Consider the following 12,204-nt stretch of genomic DNA (forward strand, 5'->3'; position numbering starts at 1 on the left):
CTCATAAGGAAGATATCCACATACCCTTAGAAACACCGAAGATAGAAGAGAAAACCAGATCACCAGAATCCGGAGAACATGGGGGTAAAGAATGTTCATTTATTTGAAAGTGTTTAACGGAGGGACTCCAAACAAAACAAAGGCTTTTAAAAAAGGAAGGAAGGGGTTAGGAGGAAGATGGTGTGAGAGCAAAACTGTAACCCTGGAAAGAAGGCTAAAGGGTCCTTGGAGGTTATTTCTTAACCTAATAGGTAAGAGTCAGTCAAAGCACTGATTTAACTAATTGGTAACATCATAAAAAATAATTTCTAGTAGTTAACCAGAACCATAATATTAACAACGGAGGAATACGGTATCAATGGATAACAAATAATGAAGAGCCATTTTATTATCAGTACCGACTGCCATACAATTGAAACACTCAGAAGGAAAAATCACAAGAATCCACAAAAGGACAGATTCAGAGAAGTGCAGGGGACACGGTATCTACAATAGAAAATCATTCTGTGGCATTGACTCCTTTCTGTCCAGCTGTAAAAGAGGGAACAAAAGTCGATATCTACAGAGCATGTTTCAATCACGCTAAGATTTTTTTTTTTAAAGAAAAAGACAAATATTGCATTGCAGTTTCCCAAGGACCACCCAATTCGCCAGGACTCCCAGGCTCTTCCCTTCATGGCTCCCCTCGCCGTCATCCTGTGGCCTCCCGGTGGATCTGCAGCGGCCAACACATCACAGGTGTGTCACACAACGATTCTCCATGCTCCGCAGCATCCGTCAGTGCTCGGATCGGTAGGCAGGGAAAGTCTCTGTCCGATGAAGCTTCAGAGGGCTGGAGACATCTTTTCCAAAAAGAATTTAAAACCGGCAGTTATCTTTCAAGAAAGCACGCCGTCAGATTAGCTAGCAACAGGCTTCTACAGCACAGACATAAGTAACATGCAACACAGGATCACAGTGAGATGCAGGTAAGAGTCAGGAGACACAACGCGATTGACATGTCATTTGCACGGGGCGGGGTCTTTGCGCTGAACCACGATCCGTCTGCTGGCTGCTACTTTCCTCCTTAATTTTTTCTCTTCATCAGCTCCCAGGTGCAGGATATTGAGGGGGAAGGAGAAGGAATCATGGGACTGTGACAACTTTTGTCTGGCACACTCTGGAAACCCGACTAGAAAGAAGGCAACATTCTATTCATACTTAGGAAATTTTGTTGCAAGGACTCCCTGGTGCCCACACTGGCATTATTATTTCCGGCTTAGGCTCCAAGCCAAGACAATTGAAGACATGGGGAAGGCAACACGGAGGGCCGGTGTTAGCAGCCTCTGGGAGCTAAGGCAGGGGCCAGGCATTCTTTGTTTATAAAGGGCCAGATACTAGATATTTTAAATTTTGCAGACCATTCAGTCTCACTGCAACTCAAGTCCACTGCCCGCCCCCTGAGAGCAATCACAGGGATGCAGGACGAAGGGGCATGGACGCTCCAGCAAAACTTGGTTCATGAACACAGCGGACTGCACTGGGCCCCCAGGCCCTGGCTCGTCCATCCCCGTGGACGGGGCGCTGGATTTTATACGAGGGGTTTGACTGCCACCTGCTGGCCGAGGGTTGCCACAAGCCCGGGAATCCACACTGGCGGCTCTGGGAATTCTCAGAAAGGGGCAGAGCAAAACCAGCGCAACTGAACACAGCACTTTTTTTCTTTCTTTTTAAAAAAAGATTTCTTTTTTTTAAGTAAGTAAGTAAGTAAGTTAGGTATGTATGTATGTGTTGATTGATTGATTGATTGATCTGACACAGAGAGCGAGCCCAAGGAGGGGGCAGCCGCAACCATAAGGAGAGGGGGAAGCAGGCTCCCCACAGAGCAGGGAGAGCAACCCAACCCAGGACTCGGCCCAGGAGCCCGGGGATCATGACCTGAACGGAAGGCAGACGCTTCCCCGACTGAGCCAGCCAGGGACCCCGAGGGCAGCATGTCTGGTAACCACACGTGTGGGTCAAACCCGCGTACTGCACAGATAGGGCTGTGCCACGGGAACAAGTTCAAGACACTGATGTTTTTAAACCGGGAACCAAGCAAAAAGCTTCATGGGGGCATATGGCTTAGTTTAACCTACATTACCTTCTCACAAACAGCCCTGAGCTCCTTGAGACCTGTCAAGACCCTTTCTGACATAAGAAATCAAGGATTTGGATATTTGCAAGCCTCAACATGGAACCACTGGGAAATCCTAGACCTCGTCAGACAGTCACTGGTGCGCAAGAGCAGAGATTACTAGTAGAGAAGCGTGAATAGTAAGATGTCCGAAATCACAAGAAATCATTTCTTCCAACCTCCTCACCAGTCTGAACACAGATCCTCGCCTGTTTCCACTACACACGCGCACACACATGCTGTAACACTGAGAAATTGTATTAATGAATCTGAACGCTACAAGGGGAGCCTGGCGGGCTCAGTCAGTAGAACATCTGACTCTTGATCTCAGACTCATGGGTTCGAGCCCCGTGTTGGCTGCAGGGATGACTTAATGAATTGGGGGACTGCAGGTAAATATCCCATACACCTTGATTACGGTTGGATAAAAATTCCCATGCGAAGGACACTGTGTACAAACATTATTGATGCAAAACCCAAGTCTTCTGTCAAGAACAAAGCCCTTTCTGAACCTTCATCCGTTGCCTCTTAGATTGTAAAAGTTTGTGAGAGAAGGGAATGATCGTATTCACTTGGGGTCACATCAGAAGGGAAGCTCCGGCAACCTCGATTATCATGCTGGCCAAGGGACTGTTTCTGGCTTGGCGTCAGGGCTATTGTTAGCTTAAAGCCAGGAAATGGGTTGAATGACCGGTCCCACATTTTTGCAGCTCACTAAGGGTCATGAGCTGGGACCAGCCTGTAGACCCCATCTGGGCCCAGACCTCTTCTCTGGCCTGCACAGGTCATAAAATGTTTAGAACTGATGGTCAATCATTAAATAGCTCCAAACTTCCATAAAGGTGCGGGTCTCCCTGTTCCCTTGTTCTGTCTCCTGCCCCAGGGAACCTGGGATTCACCAGGCACCTGCCACACCCAGCCGCACCCTGGTTCTCTGTTTGCACGTCCCCCCTGACCCTGACAGACGGGAGGGTTTGAGACTTTCATTTATCTGTTACTCTTTCACGTTTGCTCACGTCTTAACCTCTTCTCTCTCCACCGATGCACACATCACGTATGTGACGGCGTTAGAATTAATATTGAAAAGCCAGCGTGGATGTCTCTGAAGTAGCCACTTGCTTCTGGGAATCTACCATCGTTAAGATGAATATGCAAACTGCCTGAGCAGGAACCAGTCCTCTGGAGGGGTTGTTTTCCTTCTATGACTCGTGCCTTTGAAACAGCCATGGTGGCGGAACTTCTTCTCATAGGTAAGAATATATGCTAAAGAAAGAAAGGAGTTTTAACACCAATCCCTCACCTACTAGCTCTGTGATCTTGAGCAAGAACTTGACCTCCAAGGGTTTAAGCTTCTGCCTTCATGGAGACGGAGAACACAGTCCTGCTCTTTCTGACTCAAAAGTGTTGCCAGAAGAACCAGATACGGCAACATGAGGAATGCCGGAGGGATGGTGCCACAAACCTGTGATGCCAATCTTTGATTTCCTAAAATTATCTGAAGTCAAATCTGATAAATGATACCTATTTGCTTCTTGTTTTTAAACAAGGGACGCTGTCTTCCAAGGCAATTCCAATAGAAAGATTCTGGAAATATTAAACAATGGAGAACCTTCTGAGTAAGAGAAAGATTCCTAAGAGGATCACTTTGAGAAGGAAGTGACAGAGTTTAAGAAGGGCCCCCAGCGAGGCTAGATACACCTGCTGGCTCCTTCCTCCCCTGAGCAGGTCTTTAAGAAAGGCTATCTTCAGAAAAGATACTCATTCAGTATGTCTTGTGTGCCTTGTAAGGAACAAATCTAGTACTTTTCTAGTGGTGTGTCCATGTTAGATTAAAACAAGGAGAGAAAAGGTTTCATATGCAAATAAATTTGCAGAGCTCTAGTTTAAACAAGATAAAACAGATTCTTTACGGCAGGACATCTCGAAACCTTGAAAACAGTGACTGGCATTCTCAATCTCCAAAAGGAGAATTTAACTTAACTTGGAGCATTTCCCCCAAAATCAATGGACCACACTACTGTGTGTGGAAAGGGCCATATCTACTGGAATTAGTACTCCACGGAACACACTTGGGAACCCACCGCTCTGGGGTTATTTTGTGCGATGCACTCCTGAAAGAATCCTGTGAATACAGTGTCCAACTTGATAAATGCTTCTCCTTCCTGAGTCTCTTCTAGGATTCATGATAAACCCTTTTCACATGTTGATTTTGTAGGTGCTCAACCCTAGAAGCATTTTGATATGAAAACTGGAAATGGGGCAGGAGAGGCAGTGATGGTGGATTAATATGTCTTCATATACCAGGCTGTGTGTCAAAGCCAGCGCCTCTTCCCACCACCACCAGAAATAATAAATCCAAACTGGGGTGCCTGGGTGGCTCAGTGTGTTTAGCCTCTGCCTTCAGCTCAGGTCATGATCTCAGGGTCCTGGGATCGAGTCCCGCATCAGGCTCTCTGCTCGGCGGGGAGCCTGCTTCCCCCTCTCTCTTTGTCTGTCTCTGTGCCTACTTGTGATCTCTGTCAAATAAATAAATAAAATCTCCCCCAAAAAATAAAATAAAATAAAATAACAATTCCAAAATCAACCAGCAGGTGGCTCTGTAGGACTAAATTTGGAGAGGAAATGCCCTGTTCTCTAACCAGATGAACTAGTGCTCTGTGAGGGTCTATGGGCTTTCCAAGGTTAGCTTCCAGACCTGTCATCTAGAAAAGTCCTCCTGAAATAGCCCCAGGTGAACAAGCTAGCCAGAGGAACCACAACTCAAAAACATCATCAAAACAAGGTATCACGTGCAGCGTAACCTCAGTGTATAGCACACACAGGCCATGATGTCACTCATTCACTTCCAGTTTCAGCTTTATTCATGGAGTGGGGGAAGGGGGGGGAGATGGGACAGACACATCGGCAGATGAACTTATCCTATTTGTCATGGAACCGACCACCTCTGATAAGAAGATTTTAGGTAGTCTGAGAACTTTTTTTTTTCCCCTTAAGGTAACAAATTACTGGTAAATTGAGTCCCACACGACACAGACCACAGAGTGGCCCTGTATCTCAATGAATACTGGTGACTCAAAAGTGATCCACAAGATAACACAAATGCAGACAGATCTAGGCAGAACATGCCGTGAAGAAATCTCTCCGTAAACACTGGTACGAATTAAATACCAAACGAAAACACATGCACTGACACAGGTAATGAAATTCATGCAGAAGCAAATAATCGGATGGAATGACTGGTCCCCAAACAGAAAGCAAATCCTAATAATAATTCTGAAGCCATTATCATGCCATTTTCAGGCACACAGATATTCTGAGATATTCGGGTATTCCCCAAGTATTATCAGTATGCCGAACAGGGAAACTCTAAGAACTCAAACGCAAATTCATGGTCAGGGAGGATCTTAATATTTGACAAAGAGCAACCAAGGGAAGCTTTAACCATCATCTTCAAAACCTAGGACACAATCCTCTTCAAAACCCTATAGATTATCACTATAGATTATCAATACAAAGCTTGAGAGTCCAAGAGCTCTGCGGAAAATCTGTGGTATTCATTCTCATGATGATGGCCATTAATCTCACTAGAACCTAGGAAATCACTATCCTCAGATTACTTTTCTGGGACTACTATGACTGGGATCGCTTGAAAAATCTATACCAAGAAACTCGACCTGATTTTACGGTAATCTCATTACTTTTGAGTGATGGGCTGTAGGGATAATTCAAAATAAAAGCAGTAAAGGGAATAAACCCATGTTTAATTTTGATGAGTTGTTTGATGGGTGACATGCTAGTTTCGATAAAAAGAAATAATGGGAACTTCTCCAAGGATGCAAATTTCTTTCTTTACTGTGATGCCGTGTACAGCTCTACTCTACTTTCCGAGACACAGTTATTCCTACTATTACTTTGGGATCAGCGGATTGCTAGTCTTTGACGACCATCCTGGACTTGTGAGCTGTGCAGGTCCTTCCACACATAATAAGGGCTTTAATGCGTGCAGGTAAATTTGCAAATTTTGTTGTTTTTCTTGGAAAAAAAAAAGTATCTGTATGCTGGAAACAGAACTGTTTCCTTTCCAATAACCACAGGATGGATGTCAGAAGAGTCATACATACCCTGGGAACATACAGTCTAACAGTATCCACGACATCCTCTTTAAACCTAAACAGATGTTTTTTGAAACCCCGAAAGAGTTTGTAGAGTATTAGTACACACTGGGGTCCTGATAAGACCCTTAGGCTTCATCATTTCTGATAAACGTCTCCTCATTTTGGTGAAGGGTAGTTACTAGATTAGTTAGGGAGAGGAAGGTGAGTATGCCATTTACATGGCATCTTCTACATCCTAAGGATTCTTAAGCTCTGGGATATTCACTAATAAATTCTAAAACTGCTGCATATCCTGGGTGTTCAGGTTACCCCACTCTTTGGTGCTTTTTTGCAAACACGCTGTTCTAGGGAAATCCCACCATGCATCACCTTTGATGCAAACCGACTTCGCAAATTACCACTCAGTATGTCAGGAATTACGGTCACTTATCAATTTCCTCCCTAGGAAGCCTACATCACTTCGGTTCTCAACTTCGTTTTGCAAGCCTGACACGCACAATCTAGAAAGACCCACTTTCTTTGTAAAGATCATGTCGGAAAGTGTAGAAAGTCAAGTTACAAAGCAGTTCAACAGCTTTGTGTGAATTCATGTTATGCTTTAAACTTCCTTTAAACTTTTGATAATTACTATTTATCTTATTGTATATTAGAAAACATAGCCAGGTGCTCTAAGAGTATAAAGGCATATAAATTTCTTTACAAAAATGAATCTGTTTAAGGAGAGGAGACTTCATAAAATTGAATTATAGCATAGGAGGTACACCTATGAGAAAAATGCCGATAATGTAATTCAAATATTGCAAAACTTTCTGAACATGCTGGGGAACAAGCGATCACCCACGCTGTGCTCCCCTCCCTGCTAAGGGGCAGAGCTTAGAGTCACAAAGACTAGACTGTGAGGATCCTCAGTGCACATTCACTCAACAAAGACTCAGGGCATGGCCACGGCATCAAGGCACTAGGGGATGAAATCCGGAGGATGAAAGACCCATTCTCCTTGGCTTTACTGCTTCCTGGAAGAGGAGGCCACTGGCCACACCAAACAGGACGACGTGAGCCCTGGAAGAAGGACTCTACAGAGGGCGGCCAGCACTCTCGTCTTGGGACCACACGTAGTCAAAATCCCGGGCCAGCTGTAAGGGAGTCTGGGAGGGTTACCTTGCAGTCAGAAGGTAAGACCCGGAGATGACAAAGAGTGACCCAGGACAGTGGGAAAGAAAGAACGGGAAAAGCTCTCAGGGGGAGAAATGGCCACCAGGAAGGGCTGAAAAGGCTGAGTGACCAGGGAACAGGCAGAGCTCTTGATGGCGGAGGCCTCTGTTTCCTGTGGCCCTTCACTTGCTCTCAGACTCATTCGTTCGGCAGATTTCTGCACACGAACTAGGTGCCATCCTCCGCACACCCTTCTAAGTCCTGGCATCTTGCAAAGTTCTCCAGCAGGGGTCCCCCACAGAGGCCTATTTATTTTTTTTTTATAAGTTACACATGGACAAGCTATTCGTACATACTATAAACCATAAAAGCTGCACTTCAAAAGATAAGAAAATGTTTAAATTTTTTTTCTCAGTATTCCTGCTGTCCCCACCATGGGCTCTTCTGCATCCCGTTTCTGAGCCCACTTTTCTGGAAAGCAGGCCTCCTAGGGTTTGCTTAGAGTTCCCGCAGAACCAGAACCCGGGACCCCGCCCGGTGCATCCCTTTCCAACAGCACAGGTTCCTAAGCGTGGGCGTTCCCGAGAATCCCCTGGAGGGCTTGATGAACACACAGATGGCTGGGTCCCCACCCCAGAGCTCCTGAACCTGGAACTTTCAGGATCCTGGAAGGGGCCTGTGCATTTGCCTTCTAGCATGTTCCCAAAAGATGCTGATGCCATTGGTGCCAAGGGCACTAGCCTGGTTTCTCGCAGCGCGGACCCCTGCCCCTCCTGCCCACACCCTCCGCGGGTGTCTGCTCAAGGTGGTTTGCTCAGCCACTTCCTAAGATCAAGAAACTCTATGGAGAGGAGGGCCCCGGGATCTGCACTGTAAACAGTTTTCCCAGGTCACGGTGATCGAAGGAGGACGTGCCCCCGAGTGTGGCCTCTACGCCCCGCCCCGCCCGCTTACCTTGCAGGCGGCAGAGCTGCCCCGCGCTGCGCTGCCGCGTGATGTGCTGCCAGTAGGCGCTGCGGGGCAAGGGCACCATGGTGCTCAGGGAGGCGGCCCGCTCGCTCATCTTCATCTGGAGCTGCATCGAGGGGAAGAAAGGAACATGTCAGCGACCCCGGGGGCTGGAAAAGGCTTGGCAGAGAACCGGAGCGCTGGGAGTCAGAACCCCGGAGCAGCTGGGGGGCCCATCAGTGGGCATCTGCCCCCGGGGGCATCAGCTACTTGCTTTTGCTCACTCGGCGGCATCCATTCCTCCCCCGGCTGGCAACAGCTGGTCCACTTTCCTCCCGAGAGCCTCCCTCCCACAGGTTCAGCTCCGTCAATCGAGTTACAGAGGCTGACCTCACTACTGATTCTAGGCATGGTTTGGTGACCTAAGTCAGGCCACTAGACACAATCCTTGGGAACTTTTGTGGAAGAAAGAACCCACAGAGGTAAAGCCAAGGGTTTCTGTCTGTTCCCTCCATTGCGCTCTCTCCCCCAGGTCAAGAACATTTCCTGACGCGTGGCAGGTGCACAGCAAACGCACACTGCGTTGAATGAACGGGCTTCCTTGTGGGGTTGCTGGGGACAGGAGACGGGCCGGAGCCTGCCTTGGAACAACAAAGGGAGAGCATTCCAGCCAATGCACTGACTCAGAGGAAGACAGCCAAGAAAAGGGGGGCGACCTTGGATCCCACCTAAACCTGGAAACTAGCCCCAGACTTCTCAATTATGAGCCAATTATTTCTTTTCAGTTCAAGCTGATTTGAATTGGATGTTCTGTCACTAGGATCAGAACAAAACACTGTCTGCTCTTCCAAGCGCCTGATCCTGGGTCCAGATACTCAGGGAGGAAAGGGGACGCTGGGGCTGTTGTCTCCGGGTCCTGGGGAGTCATCAGTGGCCTGTCTGACACATTGGCGGAACTGACCCTACAAGGGAAGTTTCAGAGAGAAGATGGCCTCCGAGAATGGGCGGGAGTTGAGCAGAAGGATAGGTACGTGGGGACAGTACAGCAGGAAGAGCCAACTGTCTCATCTCCGCCCGCTTAGAATGCCATCATAGTTCAGTTTTATTACGCGTTAACAGAAGTGACTATCTGCAATGTTCGATTTCCCGAAGTTGTCTGAATATCAAATAACCCACCTCAGTCTTAAAAATGTGCCCAGAATTATACAGATCTGCAGAAGCTTATGCAGTGAGACATAGTCTGCAAGGCTCTAGAACCGGAGGCAGCTTGGGTCTCTGCCCCCTGAGACCTGGTTAATTGCACTGAGACCCTAGGACATACTTGGCCATGGAAAACCGGAGGAAGGTAGATTCCCATTAGTGAAAAATGGAACATGCATGTATTGTATTATTAGGGAAACAGTGAGTTGCAGACCATTGTATCTAGTGGAATGCCACTCTAATTGCTCATAGGAGAAGCAGTGACAATAAACGCCTGCCCACTTGGGCTGTATTAGAGTTCAGTACCTGCTCAGCACCTATCTAGCACAAACTAGATACAGGAAAAAATGAAGGATATGTAATTATTATTATGAATTACAAGGCCCATTTACATATTTTTTACTTTTGGGGCGCCTGGGTGGCTCAGTGGGTTAAAACCTCTACCTTCGGCTCGGGCCATGATTCCAGGGTCCTGGGATCGAGCCCCGCATCGGGCTCTCCGGTTAGCGGGGAGCCTGCTTCCTCCTCTCTCTCTCTCTCTCTGCCTACTTGGGATCTGTATCTGTCAAATAATAAATAAAATCTTTTAAAAAATATGTTTTACTTTTTATTTTTTAAAAAATTTTATTTATTTGACAGAGATCCCAAGTAGGCAGAGAGGCAGGCAGAGAGAGAGGAGGGAGCAGGCTTCCCGCTGAGCAGAGAGCCTGATGTGGGACTCGATCCCAGGACCCTGAGACCATGACCTGAGCTGAAGGCAGAGGCTTCACCCCCTGAGTCATCCAGGCGCCCCTCATTTAAATATTTTTTAAAAGAAAACTCTCCATTCTCCACACCTCATCTATATGGTAGATCCAGGCCTAATATCCATCCATTCATTCAGTGTAGCCAAAATAATAGGAGGCTTCATACCCCCTAGTGACCAAAACTCATTCTAGGTGATGAGACTGAGCGCGGAACAAAGATTAGAACACCAAGTATTCCAAAGATCATTTAATTTACATGGTTGCGTTTACATACAATGGATTGAATTCTCGGGCCTCTCTCAATAGGACAATTACCAAAAAGTGTCCCCCGGAAGAATCAGATAGCACTAGGTTTCATGGGGACATTTTTCTCCCTAAACATGTCTTATCAAATCAAAAGGGCAAAGAGCCGAGAACAAAGCTAACAGAAAAGTTCTGTGGTTCTTTCTCTATTTCTGTGCACGCGAATGTCTCAAAGCTTCAGAGCAAAAAATGAAAACAAAGAAGCCGAAACCTATTTACCAGTGACTTCTGGTGACGTTAAACCTCCTTTACACGAAACACAGAAATAAACAAATAAATAAAAAGAACTGGATTTCCAAGGTACTGGTTATTGGATTTTCTTCATAAAAACAGATTCTATTTAACATCATAGAAAAATCTAACCTAAAGAAAACATTCGGGAAATAGCCATCCCGTCAAATTATTCACTACAGTACCATGAATATATTTCTGCAGACCAGCGTGATTTGACTGTATTTTTAGAAAGCTTATTTAGGAACAAGAATGCAATGACACCAACATCATGTTTCATGGAGAACATGACACAGCCTGGCTCTTTCTTCCTCAACTCTTTGGAAGATTACCATAGCTTATGGGAAAAAGGGGGCATTTTAATTGTCTCCAGAGAAAAATAATGAAACAAAATCTTATTTAGCAATGCAGTTCTTCAAGGGTGAGAGGTTGTCCAGTGAGGTATCTGTCAGGGAAGTTTCCACGTCATTCTTTTTTTTTTTTTCAATAAAGATTTTTATTTATTTAACACACAGAGAGAGAGGTCACAAGTAGGCAGAGAGGCAGGCAGAGAGAGGAGGAAGCAGGCTCCCTGCTGAGCAGAGAGCCCGATGCGGGGCTCGATCCCAGGACCCCGAGATCATGACCCGAGCCGAAGGCAGAGGCCCAACCCACTGAGCCACCCAGGCGCCCCCCATGTCATTCTTTCTTGCTGCAAGGCACCCCGAGCCTTACTCTCAGCCTCCAGGGCGGGGGACCAGAATGGACGCTCATTGGCGCTGCCGGTGGAGAGAGAAAGCAACGCGTTCAGAGGATTTAAAATTAGGTCATCTTGAGTGCACAGAAAGAAAGGCTACACTCTTCCTCCTTTTTCCTTTTTAACCTTCCATGCTTGTACATAGTTGGCTGTCTTGTTCTGTTTATAAAAATCATAGTAATTTCACATGAATAAATGAGAAGTAAAGATGTCCCCAAACCATAAAATCTGAAGTACAGCTCTCTCTGCTGTAACGAGGCACGGACCTTCCCATCTGCAATTCTTTTGGGAAAATCAGTTTATGGGACGACCCCTCAAGATGTTTGCTGCTCTCTAACCAAAGGCATCGCTCCGCAGAGAGACAGCTCGGAGGCTGGAGGGTTTGCAAGGGTTGTTAAAACACGCATGCACACACGGAAACACGTTTGGTTAGAAACACTGTCTTCCTAAGTCCAGACTATGCAGACGGAGCCCAGGCTCTTCCCAAAGGGTGTGCACCCCTGACTGCATAGCCACGTGAACAAAGTTTGGTCCAGAGCTCCACAAGGTGGCCAAGCCCCTCTCTGGGTAGAGCCTATGGTCCCACTGTTCACCTTTCTTTCTTCCTTTCTTCCTTCG

The 12,204-nt window shown here is 46.5% G+C and overlaps 1 protein-coding gene across 4 annotated transcripts in view; it reads right to left on the minus strand.

The window, feature by feature from the left end:
* Window positions 1-370: 370 nt before the first annotated feature.
* DOK5 (docking protein 5) overlaps window positions 371-12,204 on the minus strand; it is a 373,470-nt gene continuing 361,636 nt past the window's right edge. For all 4 annotated transcript variants that reach the window (XM_032350288.1, XM_032350289.1, XM_032350292.1 and 1 more), the window contains 2 exons: window positions 8,377-8,497; window positions 371-842 (listed from right to left, as the gene is read on the minus strand). In XM_032350288.1, coding sequence (XP_032206179.1) covers window positions 778-842; window positions 8,377-8,497 — 186 coding nt within the window. In that variant the 3' untranslated portion in view covers window positions 371-777. The remainder of the gene's footprint in view (window positions 843-8,376; window positions 8,498-12,204) is intronic.

Source organism: Mustela erminea, chromosome 7 (assembly GCF_009829155.1).
Source record: "Mustela erminea isolate mMusErm1 chromosome 7, mMusErm1.Pri, whole genome shotgun sequence".
Taxonomy (NCBI): domain Eukaryota; kingdom Metazoa; phylum Chordata; class Mammalia; order Carnivora; family Mustelidae; genus Mustela; species Mustela erminea.